At 39.5% G+C, this 16,341-nt stretch overlaps 1 protein-coding gene across 4 annotated transcripts in view; it reads right to left on the reverse strand.

The window, feature by feature from the left end:
- Positions 1 to 11,213: 11,213 nt before the first annotated feature.
- The window catches only part of gramd4a (GRAM domain containing 4a), a 57,937-nt gene continuing 52,809 nt past the window's right edge, over positions 11,214 to 16,341 (reverse strand). For all 4 annotated transcript variants that reach the window (XM_023285535.3, XM_023285536.3, XM_035955196.2 and 1 more), the window contains one exon: positions 11,214 to 16,079. In XM_023285535.3, coding sequence (XP_023141303.1) covers positions 15,969 to 16,079 — 111 coding nt within the window. In that variant the 3' untranslated portion in view covers positions 11,214 to 15,968. The remainder of the gene's footprint in view (positions 16,080 to 16,341) is intronic.

Genomic DNA, 16,341 nt, shown 5'->3' on the forward strand with positions numbered 1-16,341 from the left:
GTTCAGGTGCTTTGGTTAATGTTCACATCAAACATCACAATGGAGGGAAAAATGTGATCATAGGGTCTTTAGAAAGTGCTAATCTCCCAACGCAAATCTCTGGAGTGTAGTCAAAATTGTGCAAAAATACAAAACAAAAAAAAGAGCAGCAGAATGATTTTGGTCTCTATAGCTAATTTCTCTGTTCATTAAAACTGTGCAGGAGAAAAATTTTTATATAAGTCACCCATTTAAATTATATTAAGACCTAAAAAGACCACTTTAAGTGACTGGTGGGTACCATCACAAGACAGCCCATGGTCCAGAGATGTTTATTTCAATAAACAATAATCGATTTGATTTGTTGTTGCCTTTTAAATTACTCAAGGACACTTTACAAAACTTTAAGACAATAATTAGGAAACAAGAATATGATCGGAGTTGATATAAGATAAGAGAATTACGTTTGAGTTATATGGGGTTTTTGTTTTGAGATGTGTTATGTCCAACTTTATATACAGTAACTGGGTAATGAAGAGCACATAGATTACAAATTGTTATTCAAATTAAATCATTCAGTGTGTTGTTTAAAGGTTTATGTTTTGCCTCCAACACTTGTCTTCGTCAAGGACACATTAGCACAGTCCATTCCTGAACCAACCTGCCAGCCTCCATATGCAAACACAACTCCTTGAAAGATTTACTCCTATCTAGAGAAAAATCCAGGCTGCACTCCTAATTATCTCCAGGGTTGGTTTTCTCTGTTCAGTTCACAGAAACATTAATGCGAGTTGAAGCTCTGCTCTTTGATGACCTAACAAATCTGTCTGTGTTCAAAGAGGCAAACATGCTTCAGCAGTCAGCGAGACAAGAGAATAACAATTAGAAACATGCTATTAAAGTGGCGGCGGATGCAAAGCGCCGCTCGCGTTGCTTCGTTTCGAACACTTGGGTCGTGACATTGTCGGCGATCTGCGGGAGATATCTGCTTGATGCGTTCCCTCCCTCATCTTAAACATCTGCCAGTCAGTCACACACACACACCCCTCAGCCAGCATCCGCTCACTCCTCAGACGTGTGCCAAATAAACATCATTAAAAGCAGGCGGCGTTGCCCCCATGCGACACCCGCCATGCGTGACGGGTAAACACCACAACAGCTCATTAGCATCCAAAGTCATCAGATTACAGTGTGTGTGTGTGTGTGTGTGTGTGTGTGTGTGTGTGTGTGTGTGTGTGTGTGTGTGTGTGTGTGGGTGTGTGTGTGTGTGTGCGGCGTCTGGGTATGCGATGACTTTCTTGCGTGCATGTGTGGCTATGTATACCTGTATTTACAGTGCAGTGGAAACGGGAACTCCTGGTGAGAAGAAACGCAGCTTTATGCGTGTTCGTGTGTGTGCATGTGTGCGTAAACTCGCTCGGCTTCATGCATGAGCGCCTGCATGTATGTGGCTCCGAGCAACGGGGAGCACAGTTCATTGTGCAATAAGCAAACTTCTGTTAAAATATTCATGAGCGGCCTCCGCGGTGGGGTGCAGCAGGTTGAGTCAGGTCGAGCTCATTTAAGCAGCGCAGCGAGCTAAAATGGGAACAGAAGCTCTGGAGAGAGCTGGTTAGTCGAGGTCAGTGGTTTGAAACCTTTTGCGGTAGTGACGCAAAAGTTGAAATAACATTTGATGATTTGAAAACGTTCCAAAGAGCCTTGAAAGCCTTTGATATATCTGGTAGAGCGGAATCTATTCACAAGTGTAAAGATTAAAGGCCAAGGCTGGCGTCATTCTGCACTTTTCTTCAGCACATCCAGTGAGTTGGGTCAACTTTCTATATTTGATGTTTTCACTTCGTCTGTTTTCTGCTTATTTGATTATAACCCAACATGTAACTCATCCTCTGACATGTCGGTTAGACTTTCATATTTTCCCTTTGTAGAAATGATAGAGGCATTCATTCACAGTTAGCATTTAGATAATAAACCAACATGAGCTAACCTGAGGAAGGGTTTCTTCACTGACTTATTCCCACAAGACTTCCTTCAAACAGTAATTTGCATACAGACATCTTGTGTAACACATACAGTACCTATAAAAAATATATACACAACTCTTGGATGTTGCCACCTTTTATTGCCCTTCAACAGGAATCATTAGTATAATTTGTCCTTTTTGACATGAATTTATCCAAATAAAAGACTCGTTCATGTCAAAGTGATAACAGATTTCCGCCAAGTAATGTCAATTAATTATAATATGAAACATAAAATATATGATTGCTTAAGTATTCACCTCCTTCCAGTCGGCATTTAGTGGATGCACCGCTGGCTGCAGTTACAGAGTAGGACTCATTCAGCCTTGCAAATCTTGATGATTTTACCCCACTCTTGTTCAAAAAAGTGTTCAAGCTCTGTCAGGTTTCAACAATGAACAGCTCTGTTTGAGTTCAACCACAAATTCTCAGTTGGAGTGAGGTCTGGACTCAACCGCTCCGGAACATTCACTTTGTTGTCTTCTTGTGCAACATTGTATGTATGCTTTGGGACATTGTCTTGCTGGGAAACAAAGTTTCCCCTAAGTCACAGTTCTCTTGCAGATTGCATCAGGTTGTCCTCCAGAATTATTTTTTTGCTGTATTAATTTTACACTCTATTTTTAAGCTTCCTGCCAAGAACAATGCCCACATCATGATGCTGCCACCACCATGCTTCACAGCAGGCATGGTGTATTGATGATGTGCAGTGTTTGGTGTCGCCAAATGCCGCATCTAGTGTGATTGGTGTCATCAGATGAAAGAAGCTTCTTCCAGTTGACTCCAGATTCTCCCACAAGCCTTCTGGTGAACTCTAGTCGAGATTTAATACAAGCTTTGGTAACAGTGGCTTTCTCTTTGCCATCCTCCCATAAAACGTTGACCAGTGAAGAACAGACAACAGTTGAATGAATGAACAGTCTCTTTCGTCTCATCTGCTGAAGCTTGTTACTCCACTAGGGGAGTCGTAGGTGTCTTGGTAGCCTCAGTCATTAGTTGTTTTTTTTTTTGTGCAGTCACTCAGTTTTGGAGAATAGATTTGCACATGTACCATATTTCTTTAATGAATTGGAATTACTTTGTAAAAAGTCCAGAGACGTTTGTTGTTTTTGTGTGACCACGATTTAATGTTGAAAAGCAATAAAAGGGAAAAACTTCCAACAGGAATGAATACTTTTTTACAAGCACTGTAATCCATTGTGGTGTAGGTCTGACTCCATCCATCGCAGATGTGTATACTGTGTTTACAAACATCTAATTGTACTTCACCTCGACTTCATGGTTTGCTTTTGTGCGAAACACATCAGCGCATTGAACTGACTAAATGTGGGTTTTATTGCTTTTGAAAAACTTTTGTCCTCAAAGATGAAGACTACAAAAAAAAGTCCCCTTAAATGAAAGGAAAAATGTAATTGGGTCAAGACAGAAAAGGCTTGCTGTCTGCACCGATAAAGTCTGTTCTGCACATCCAAACATTAAAACAAACATTAAAAGTATGGAGAGAAATATTTACACAGTATGTCAGGACACCACAGCAGATTTAACAGAGACAGTTTAACAGAACAGCCGAGCCGAGCAAACAAAAAGCACCTCATTAAAGCAGATTCAGTGCCGGGTCACAGCGAGAATTCCCAAGTGCCAACAAACCGTAGCATAACTTTTGGAAAAATTATCGGTTTATTATTTGAGACATCAGCATGCGCTTGACTTTTTTTGATCCCAGGTACATTTAAAATGCTTTTTGTAGCACAAACTTCTGCGCTGTTAGATCAAATGCTCAGGTAGCGGCGCAGAGCTTCCCTCCTCCACGTTCACAGTCTTCATTATACAGCAAACAGCTGGAGGCCTCGGGGAAGGTCGTGGGTGTTTATGTGCTAGAGTGTGTATGTGTGTGTGAGTCCTGGGGGAAGGTTTTGGACCTAATTGGCACCGGCATGTCAAATGTTCCCGTGAACCAAGCTGGCACCCCTGTTCGTCAAAACTCCCAACAAACGGAGCAGCGCTTGAATGTGAATAAGTCGGCTGACCCCTGAGTGACTTTTAGCATCCCAGCGCTGCAGGCGATGAGGACGGAGGCAGGAGAGGCTGCAGGGATATAAAATCAGTTTATTAAAATGGATATACACAAAAAAGTACATAACTTAAAGTGACCGCCGCCGTGAGACCGCGGGCATCCAAATCCCGATGATGTTCTGGTGAAGGTGAAGTCACATTCTGTCCGAGCACATTTCTCCTGCTCGTGTTTATGCTAATTCTGCCGGAACATGATAAAACTTCATCCTGGTGTTCAGCAGAGTCGATGATCTGATTAGACTCCGAAACACCTCGCCGGATAAATTTAGATATTAATGAGCAGAGAGCGATTTTCCTCTTATAACTCCTTAATAAGTGAAGATGCAGAGCTCCCCATTAATACCGGCCATTATGTGAAGACAAGTGTGCTGACGTAGAATTATTTGCTAATGAATGCGAATTAGCTTAAATAATGACCTCATTAACATAACTACTTATGTTCAATATATCACAGAGATATGGTGGAGCATTAAGCAGCTCAAATGCCTCTCGTTTATTACACTCCCACCTAATTTATATTGAATATTTTAATATTTGATGGCATGTACGGCAGTCGCATAGAAGATACTTATTTCACATTCTGGGGATGTTGTGTCACACGTATTCGGCACTCGTGGTTAATCTTCACAGGCTAATGTTAGTGTTTCTATTATTAGGGGACGTATGAAAATTGAGGGAGAGTTGGTCTGAAAATGGAGAAGATTATGAGAGTTTTCTCTTTTTGCTGAAGAAAAAACTTAAAGTAATTGCTAGCACTTTGCATTATAGATCTGTAATAATATGTCAATAATAGGGTAATATTTGGTAATCATGAGCCAATAATTAAACAGCTACTAAAGTAATAACCAAGACATAATGTAATTTTGTGTAACAGGCAATAAGACACCTCTACACTCTCCCGTCTAAACCCTTAAATTGACGAGAAATAGCAAAAACAATGCAATAAATTGCTAACATTATAAGCAATATAGCAGTATTGAAGCACAGTGAGCAGCCATCTTCGTAGCGCCTGCATCCTTCTACAAAATCCAAGCCAAATGTCCATAATCTAATCTAAAAATGATCAAAGAGGTGAAGCCTGAGTGCAATTAAAGTCAGCCATGCAAAGTTCAAAGCAGCCATTGGCTTAATTAAGTGTAACTTTTACCCTTAACACAATCTAAAGGGGGAAGTTATTTAAAAATGTACCTATTTTACAGTAGTCATAAACAGTAACCGTAACTCTACCTACAGAGACCAAAACTGCTTTTTATACTCTACTCTAAAGATGTTTATTTCAGCTGCAAAGTTGAGCATTTTAACATGGGGGTCTATGGGGATTGGATCACTTTTGGAGCCAGCCTCTAGTGGACAGTCGAAGAACTGCAGTTTAGGGCACTTTATTTTTTAAAGCTCAAAGTGGCCACTACTTTAATTTTGCATAATATTAACCCTTAATACAATCAAAATGGATGACTTAAATAAACTTCAACCCCTTGTACAGTTGTCATGAATAGGGCATTTACCTATAGAGACCAAAACTGTTTCTCGTATCAGCCTGTAAATACGTTTATTTCTGCTGCAAAGTTGGGCATTTTAACATGAAAGTCTATGAGGACTTGATCGCTTTTAGAGCCAGCCTCCAGTGGCCGTTTGAGGAACTGCAATTCGAGGCATTTTCACTGTTCTTGCTGCTTGAGCACAACCAGTCTATGGGGGAAATGTATTTATGTAGCCTCCTAGACAAGTGGCTAACCTTTTTTATCCAAAAACTGATACGGTGAAAATGTGAATTGCTCATTTCTAAGTGGGCAGGAGATGATACCACGTCTCCACTTTTAGTCAGAACACAGACGGCACAGAATGTCGCACTATGGCGGCATTACAGCAGTTTGTAGGTAGTATATTGCATAAAATTTTAGTATATAGGATTGTATTAAGGGGAGAGAAAGTGAGAGATAAATCAGTGGTGTATCTGGTTGCAAATGACGCCATTGAAGCAAGATGGCAGCGCTCCTTTACCCAATATTATGGCTTCGATTTTGCAGAGTAGGGGGGAGTATAAATTATACAGTGTGTACTTGTTACCTAGAAACGCTTCACACTGAGGGCTGCAAAATCCACTTTGTTAAGGCTCCACTGTGGTTCAATTTTGCCTTTTCCATTCCCTCCACATAATTACATCAACTAACACTATTTCAAAAAATGGCTGGCTGGTGTTTCATTTAGAATCATAGTAGGTGAGATTTTCAATGCTTCTGTGATTTTTTCATTCCACCCTCCTCTCGCCTCAGACGTCTGAACTTCAAAAAACGGAGGCCTGACTTCCTTCTAATTGCCTACAGTTGTGGACAATGCAGCCATCAACCTGTATCACCAGCTAGAGGCTTTTTTTAGTTTCCCCCCTGGCTGCTGGTGTGTCTGTCTCTCAGACTGTCTGAAAAGGCCCAACCCCATTAGAAAAACCTCATTTGGCTGCTATAAAAACAGCGTGTGGCGTGTTTTGTGAATTAGCAAACAATGCGGGGCCTGCAGACAGAAATAACTGTTTCCTGTCGGCGTGGGCGTAGCTCTCGACGCTGCTTTGTAGTCTACGTCGTGTAATAAGCAAAAAATTAAAAAAAAAAAAAAAAAAAAAGGTTCACTGGGAGGGTAAAGCTGACACTGGATCTGCATAAAAGACCTATCAGCCGTAAAGACAAAGAGTTGCTGCTGCTGCTGCTACTCCTTGCAGCTGTTTTGGGTGAGAATCCAATTACAGGAGCGGTATTGAACTGTGTGCTCGCTAAATGCTGATTGGTGTTCGGATTCCAGATCAGATTTTAATGGCTGATAGGTGGCTGTGTGTGTGCTGGAGAGGGAGAAAGATGGAAATTAAATTAGAGGAGGAAGCCGTTCTGCACGCTGAAGGAAAACACTGAATCATTTCATTGTTTTTCCTTTTGACTGACAGCTTTTAGTTATGGTAAAAGTGGCAAGAATTTGTGTGCATGTCGTAATAATCTCCATTAACAGCCACGATGAGAGCCCCGGTATGTTACTGTATGTGTGTGCGGGAGTCATTACACCGGCGCTGACAGCTGCTAGAGGGGAGAGTTATAGCCAGAATGGCCTGCTATCCTTTAGGGGGAAGCATCATTTCAACATTTAACTAATGACTGATGTCCTCTTCACTGCAGCACACACTCACACTACCAACCACAGAGACTCAGAGGTCACCTCAACCCACCACAGCTGCCGAATGTCCACTAAAACAGACACACAAAGCCTCAAATATGTGTCCTTTTGTTTTCCAAGACGTCAAAAACACAGATTTCACACATCAGAGTTGGACATTAACTCCTGCAGCTTCTCATATTCAACTGCAAATCCTTAAATTGGAATGTAAGTAAAGGAAACTTGTGTATCTCCCTGACCTCACCATGCACAGCTGCAGATGTTTTCTTGTGCCTGATTTAAGCTCTGCTCAGGTTCAGGGAATTAAAGTCACCAAAGTCCGCGTACTTAACTTTTATAGAGGAAACAAACAAGTTTAAGGTTGTCCTGCCCTAAAAAGTGCAAGTACGGCTCTGACTGTGGAGGATACTCTGCATGCTCCCACAGAGCAGGTCTCATTAGGCCACATGAGTGAAAACACCTGTGCAGGTGAACCATGTAATGACTTAAGTGAAGGAAACAAGAGCTTCTGCTGAGCATTAACAGCGAAATGCTTTTTCAGGTGAACGAATGTCCTCCTTAACATTGCACTACACAACATTGCTATTAGAGATGCTAAAATGTGCATAAAGTTTGGAGCAGGTCATCTAATCTGTTTTGTGACGTCCTGACTTTGTGAGTTGCGCAAACAAATGGCAAAATGTATCCCATTAGCACACGTGATCGCTAGAATTAGTTTTTAGCTCAGAGCCACTGGCTTTGACATTGAAGGACAAAATGTCTCCGGTAAAATTCCTGAAGAGAGGCTTTGAAGCTCAGTGTGGTGTCTTATCTCCTGGCTAATCCAAAAATAGCTATCATGTAATATTTTGAGCCTTATTATAAATGAAATAGGCAAGCTATGTGCAGTTGTCATGAATGGGAAAATTAGCTAAAGAGGCAAAAACAGTTTTTTGGACCAGGAAACGTTTATTTCTGATGTTAAGTTTAGCATTTTAGCATTGAGGTCTATGGGGATACACTCACTTTTGGAGGCAGCCTCTAGTGAACTGCAGTTTTAGTTGTTTAGTAGTTTGTCGCTTGCTCCAAGAACAAAAGAGCTAAAAGATGTTAAAATGTCCCAGAGTGATAAGTAGCACCTTTCACACTGAACCATCATCCACAGTTGATATAAAATGATGGATTAATTAGTCAGTTTCACAGTCTCATGATAACTGTTGGGCAAGCTGAGGCCTAGATGCATGTTAGCAATCGAAGTTGTTGGTCAAACTGTGGTGTAACTTAGTTAAATGTAAATGTGTACACTTATAGCTAGCTAGCTCTGTAGCAGTTTGCAACTCATTCAATATTTGTGCCGAAAAGGACTCAAAGGACAAGTTTAAATTATACCAAAAAGGGTTTTTCTGAGCTGTGCATATAGCAATTAAGTGCAACCACGTCCCAGCGTGGACGAGGAGACGGAGCTGAGCTGTCAAACCGTGTCACCGTTCCATCGATGGTAAATGGTGCCACGTTTGTCTCTTTTGGGCCGACTAAAAATACACCAGATCCATCAAGCAAAGCAGCAGCGGGTCTCCGAGTGACTCCGAGGTGTCATTTACAGAGAGTCGCTTCAAAATGTGGGAAAGTTCACGACACCGCTTCTCTGGCATCGTCTTGAAATAGAGCATTTATGTGAGCAAAGGAACAAAGTGAGGGAATAATTCACCAAGTCAGCACAGATCAGTGAAGGATGCACTTCTTTTAAAAGACAATAATGGTGTGTTCAGGGACGGTGTGCGTTTCTGAGCTTTGATGAGTCGTCTGCAGGAAATGTGTTCAGGATGAAACACTGCTTTTCTTGGTTGACTTTTGGGTCCTTGAAGATGAATAATATCTTGATTTTTGTTGAACTGGAATAAATGTACGAGCACAACTGTTTGAACTTTCTGTATTTCTCTCTGTGTCGGATGTATAGAGGAAAGAGTTTGACGTGAAAATAATCACACCTCAATCAAAATGTAAATTGGATTAAAGAGCAGCTTAACTCTGCACCTCCCACAGGGGTGCGTATTATACCTACAGAAGAACGTTTTGCAGCTTTTTCATGTTCAGTCACATCCTCCGCCTGCACAGAAACACAAATAACATGACAGGTGTCACCTCGCGATCAGGGCTCACAGACAGATTTTTCATTTTCGCAGCTTGAATCCAGTAATATGGACTTCATGCCTCCTCTAACACAAAGAGAACTTGTCATCCACAACCTGAAAAAGGAAGCTAAAAGGCAGCATTCATACCAAATTGGGGCAAAGTGTAGAACTTTGTAAAACACCCAGCTGACTGATGTATGGAGGAAACAGCTGCATGTGTCAACGTCAAGCCGAGGTTTGTCGCTTAAGAGCTTTGACAGTTGAATAGATCTGAGTTCAGCCACTTGGAAAAATAAACAAGGAAAGATTTTTTTTTTCTTAAATGCTCCATTAGGTTTGCAGGTAAAAAACATTGAAATATGTTTTGATGGCACACGGGCACATAAATACTTTTTAGATTCAGTATACCAATAATAACAATAATAATAATAATAATAATAATAATAATAATAATAATAATAATAATAATAATAATAATATTAATAATAATAATAATAATAATAATAATAATAATAATAATAAATATACGATTAAAAAACACATTTTAAAAAACTGCATACTGTCCAACAAAAATAGCCATCTCTTAAATCTCTAACAGTAATTTTCCATAAATTAAAAAAAAAAATGTTCTGCCTTAATTTTATGTTGAATCGGGTGTATTTTTTCAAAGCTTTTCATAATTTAATGAAGGATATTTATATATTTAAAAACAATAAAATTACCTATAATAATAATAATAATAATAATAATAATAATAATAATAATAATAATAATAATAATAACAATAATCAGATATTCTTAGACCAGTAGCTGACTTATGAATAATTACAACTGTGTATTTTCACAGTTTACTAATGGCTCCAGATATCAATATATTAGTGAAAGCACATTCATTTAACACAATTGTTATTCTTTTTCTGGGAATTTTCACTAATTTAATCTAATTTTAGAAATAAATTTACAATATTTAATAAATATTGAATTTATAAAAAGGAAAATACACTTTAAATAAATTTGTTAAATTTTATTATTTTCATGTAAAAAATATTTTTAAAAAATCAATGTAACGTTTTTAATATTTTTTGAGATGAGTGAATTCACCTTGTTTTTGTAAATTTGCTAATATTTACTGATTTTAGACTGAAAGAATAGTAGTAAAAAAAATCTGAAAAATTTTATTTTTTATAAAGTTGTTTTCTATACACAATTGTGGCAAAAAAATGATACTGAAAAATATCAGATTCTACTAATGACTGATTTCACTGCAGCTCGTTTTCATTATCTGAAAACTACTGTCCTTTTAAATGAACCACTACACAATTATATCTGTTTTTTGGTATTTTTTTCAATTAACTGTGAGTATGATCTCTGTGAATCTGGCACTTTTACTGTATGAATAGCTGTATGATCCAAGTGTAAGTTTCCCCGAGGCACAGTATCTATCTAGGAATGATTTCTTCATATTCCTACACTCCTAACTGGATCTGTGCAGTATATGAGGAGAAAATAAATATGGGCCACGCCAGAAACGGTCTTAATATTTTGTTTCGGAGGTCACAGGAGTGAGATTTAATGCACACACACCTTCCTCTAGCCCCTTATTGATTCCACGGCCATCCAATCACCATGAAATAGAGCGAGAGCGGTCAGGCATGTAGAAGGTGTCAAATCACCTACTTTCTTATTCCCACACAGACCGCAGAGAAAATCCTTGAGTGAGAAGGTCGGGCAGCTCACCCTGACCTCCGAACCCTCCGAGGAGAGGAGAAGAAAATGAGAAAACTCAATTAGAGCTGATAGGAAGTCTCACAGTGACCTCATGTGGCGGCAGGGAGGTACTGCAGCTTTAAAAAGAAGAAAAGAGGCACAAAAATACCTTAAATTCATTTACTTAAATTAAAAAAATGTACATCACATTATCCTTTACAATAGACATGTCTTTTAAAAACTCAGCGGTTTGTTTTTCTTCACTGTACAGTAATTTGTATACAAATTCCTCTTTGACAAAAAGAAAAAAAAAATAAAAAGAAAGGAGGAAGCCATTATAGCCACTGTCACAGATGACAAATTAATTACTCACTGTAGTGACTGCAGTGTTTCCCAGTAACACTTAGGCTTTAATTTGCAATTAACTGACCAAATAATATGACAGCTGTCACGGTCCACAAAACAGGAACCGAATCCGTTTCATTCACTTCAGTCGTCACGTCAGATTCAGGCTGTTTCCTTTTGATTTTGTCCTAAATGAGCTCCGGTACAGTGAAGTTCTGCACAAATGCTTTCAGAAATCCACTTCTACGCACAGTAAGAGGAAGTACACACTTAATACGACAGCAAGGACACCAGCTGGAGGGACCTTGATGAGACAACACCACTGTTTTCTGAGAGCAGCGAAAGCCTCACACTGTTCTGTTTGAGAAAACGCGCAGCATGTGTAGTTAAACATTCCAAACTTCAAAAGAATAACTTAACATTTTCAGAAAATGCACTTAATTGCTTTCTTGCCCAGAGTCAGATGAGAAGATTAATGAAACGGTCATGTTGTACGTACAAGAGCCACCCAGGTCGGGATGTAAACAGACATAAAGATCGAGTTTCTAGATGTTTCACCTCTTAGCGGGAATTTAAGCTCTGTGTTGTTGTTGTTATGGTCATGAGAAATCACATGTGAGTCGTTTGGGTTAATTATATGCACGAGTTAATCACATAAAGAATGCAGCTGAGTGGCTAATTTTACAGGGTTTTAATTTCTAACTGAAAGCAGGTGCTGCAGCCTGGACTTTTGGTGCCAAGTTAGCTTAGAAAAACTGCAATATGATGGTCAGTGCAAGTCTTTAAACCAGTGAAGTGATTCCTAATTTCTAGCCTGTTAGCTTGTAGCATAGCAGAAAACAACAGAAGCAGCTAATCTGGCTGTTTAAAGGCAACAGAAGTCACAATTAGGGCTGCATAATGCATCGTTTTAGCATCGACGCTGCAATATACAAATGCAGGAAGTGTGATGTGAAATAAAGCATCATGCTAAAACTTTTCTTTTTGGCGCTACAAAAACAAACCTCACGCAGTTTATTTTTCGTGACATATTTACAAGAAAAGTGTCTCATAGAATAGAATTGACTCTAATTTGAGCTTAATTTGCAAGAGAGAGTTGGTAAACATTTACATGTGCACAGCAAAATGAGCAAAGGAATAAAGCTAACAGGAAGATCTGGTTGCTAAAATGAGATGCAAAGTCAGCTTCATGTAATTACTTCTGCAGCAGAAGGGATAATGTTGATCAAAAACAGGGACTCTATTGAAGTATCTTGCAACTACACAAAGCAACAACTTGTTGGAACATTTAAATCACCACCACAAACCTTCAAAGTAAAACACAATTTTGCTAAATTACACCAGATGAGAAAGATTGAAAATTGCTTTAGTTTTTATTTTCAATGCAAATGCGCTCCTCTATACAATCACCCCATCATTCTAGAGTGATTAAATCTTTCAAAATAGTAATATTCAAGTCATCTGATAGGAATTACTGTTTTTTTCAAATCACAATGTTTATTTTGTAGAAAAAAATATCATTTTTCCTCCAATATTGTGCAGCTCTAGTCACCATAAAATGGACAGTGGCATCAATCTTCTCATTTAACTCTCAGTAAGAAAGCAAGAAGTGTTTCTACAAGCCATGTGCATCACTTTAAAACTGCAGGAATCAAACTTTTGCTCTATTTCTACATCTTTTCCAAAAGTTGCATCCTGTCACTGAACTGTCAAAAACACTGATGTTGTCATTTCAGTCCACGCTGACCGTCTCTGCTCTGCATAAAGAATGTAAATCTGGTGTTTATTTCCACTAAAATAGAACAAAAATATTGGATATGACAGTTTACATGCTGTTTAAAATACTGCTCTTGTTGTCACTATGGTTCTCCTATTGGTCAGCAGAAAGAGTCACATGAGCAGCGTAGAGCCAATGAGAGCGGAGACATTAATTCAGAAACAGCAGTCCAGTCTTCATAACTCCAGACTCAAAGGAATTCAAACTGGTACTTAAAAAAAAAAGGGAACAAAACATTTTTTTACAACCTTCTGTAAACATGAGCGTAGGCAGAATATGGCAGACAGAAAATCAAAAGATTTGGCAAAAAAAAGAGAAAAAAAACCAACCCTAGACATTTAGAACGTGATACATTCTGTGCTTTATCTGAGCGACGGCCGTGTTCCAGTCGATCCTCACAGTTAACAGATTACAAAAAAAGGCTTCAGGTAAAAGCTTTAAGACTACGACGAGCCATCCAATCACACAGTGAGACAGCGTTTAATTACTGATTTCACCTGATCTAAGTATCCGACAGGTCTTTCCCCCATTCATGGATCAAAGTTATTCCTCAGCAAAAATAGAAACCCATGTCTGGGAAGGCAGCCTGTTCACAACAGCCTCAAATCATATGAATGGATGTGAATGAAAAATATCCATCCTTTAATTAGTTTCAACTAAAAATAACCAGAATGTCTGAACTGGTCCGTTGCATCGTTGGCAACTTCATATCCAGCTGATTCATATTGATGACAAGAGGACTTGTATAGATTGAAGAGAAGCCTTGACACTTTAAGGGCAGTTAACAGAAATGATCCTTCTTGAGGTGGTCGGTGAGTAAAACCAGACCAGGGTCAAAGTCAAATGTCAAGGTTTCCCCTTTTTTTTTTTAAGTGTTTCTGTAAGATTTACAAGGAAACTAAAGCTTGTGCTGCTGGGCGTTCCGTAGATAGGAGCTACTCTACTGACTAAAAAAAAATCCAAAGAGAAATCGTGACCTTCCGGTCCTGCATCCTGTCTTCTTTCCTCTCACAAAAACACGGTAAAGTGTCTGATGTAGTTTGGCATTATAATTTTCTACACATCGAGCCGTTCCATAAGAACAAAGACCAGCTTTGTTCTGGTGAGCGGCGTCTTAAAATAAAGTGACACTGAAATATTGTAGACCTTTGTCCATTTACTCGATATACTAAAAAAAAAAGCGTACATTTAGATGATCTGGAAGCGCCGTGGTGCTACAGAAAGAAGCAAATAATTAGGCAGCTTGTAAATCCTGAATCTAGATTTCTGCTTATGTAACCTCAAACAACCTGACCTTTCACCCAGTTAGAATATTCGTTTTATTTCTGCTCTGGCCTTGGATGATCAGATTTTATATTCATATTCTCAAACGTCTGAAGCGCTTCTATGGGCCAAACGGTGGGTTCACTTTATATTAAAATACTTTTTCTTCCTTTATGGTCAGTGTGAAGGTTGTCTGCTTTGAACTCGGCGTGCTCAGCCTGTATTTGTGCTGCACTCAGACCAGAAAGTCTCGAGTAGTCACAAGAGAAACACCGTTGAAGTGGGAGAAACTGTTGCCAACACTGACCGGCTGAAGTAGCGTTTGAAATCTATTCACTACCTCCAAAACGTCAACAATTCCACTTCTAGTAAAGTGCGGGGAGAACACCAGCGATTGGATAATGAAAAATCTCTCGACGTATGTACAGATTGTGCCTTGAAATAGTTATGTTCTCTCGCTGTGCTGTTATTAAGCAGCCGTCAGCGTTGTGCTCTCGTTTTTACCACCGTCCAAAAAAGGCTGATTGTTACAAAGACAAAAAAAATAATAAAAACGAAGGCATTTTTTTTCTAGTTCACTGCACGATTCACGAACACAGAAGCAGCGAATGTTTCTTCCGTTTGTTATTTTGAGACCGTCGCTGCTGAAATGCGTCTCAAAAGAAGAGTAGGAACAAAAAAACAAACCAGACAGCAGCAATGTAAACTAACAGAAAGACTCTGTGTCGGTCACATCTGACGTTTTCACAGCTAATAATACACATTTAAAAAGAAAAACAACAACACTCAATGACCACTCACACACTCCTACAGCTGTTGTCGGGCACCGGTCGACCACTTTAAGTATTTCGATGGTTGTTGTGAATCATAAAGCTAAAACTTACATGTTTGTTCCTACACATGGCTGGCAGTTAAAAAAAAAATTTAAATTTTAACCTGCTAGTTTTTTTTGTTTTGTTTTTAATGATATTCTTTTTACATCCAGGTGGAGCGCTTCTTAAACTCTTCCGACCACAGCAGACGTCATGCCACTGACTGAGGAATAAAAAGGAAAAACCAAAAACTACACAAAGCAAAAAAAAAAAAAAAAAAAAAGAGCCACTTGACGCAGTTCAAGACCTTAAACACACACACTCACACATGCAAACACAGAAACAAGTAAGTCAGGAAAGCAGTCGGCTTGTTAGTTGGTCAGTGAGGCGGGAGGAGAACCAGCCTCCTCCACCAGCCTTCTGCTGATTGATAAAAACCACACTGGTCCTCGCTCCTCGGTTAGAAAATGTTGTCCGACGCCCACGAGGAGTGTGACTAAATGCACCCACGAATCTCCTCCGCTGCAGCCCAAACTGGGGAAATCCGCCAATCAGAGCCGGACCGTCGACGAGGAAGCCGAAGCCCGTCAGAAGGTGAGGAGGAGGCTCAAGCTCAGCAGGAGAGTGTGGAGTTAAAGTGTCTTCAGTCCAGATGAAGCTCAGCAGGATGTCGGCCTCAGATTTCAGCCCCAGCGAGGAGGTGTGTTGCTGGGATGGAGGACGTTTAGAGCTCCGCGCTGGCCGGTGGTTTGGTGGTCGTCATGATCTTCATGTACTGGGTGAAGATGGCCTCGAAGGCCTCGTCTCTGTGGATCATGGCGCCAAACACCAGTGGCTGGAGGGGACACACATGCAATTATTAGACATCTGCAAATCAGATGTGATTTTTGCCCCATTAAAGCTGCACTGGATAAAAAAGCAAAACAGAAAAACCCCCAGTGATCTATGAGAAATAATAATAAATAAATAATAAATGCAAATATAATCAATCTCCGTGAATTCTGCGCGACCTTGCAATTTTTTCCATTCACCGCAACTTTTCTGTAATTTTGGCCAGACTCCAGTGAGTTCCACCAATCATAGCAGTTCCCAGCGCA

Source organism: Amphiprion ocellaris, chromosome 21 (genome assembly GCF_022539595.1).
Source record: "Amphiprion ocellaris isolate individual 3 ecotype Okinawa chromosome 21, ASM2253959v1, whole genome shotgun sequence".
Lineage (NCBI taxonomy): Eukaryota > Metazoa > Chordata > Actinopteri > Pomacentridae > Amphiprion > Amphiprion ocellaris.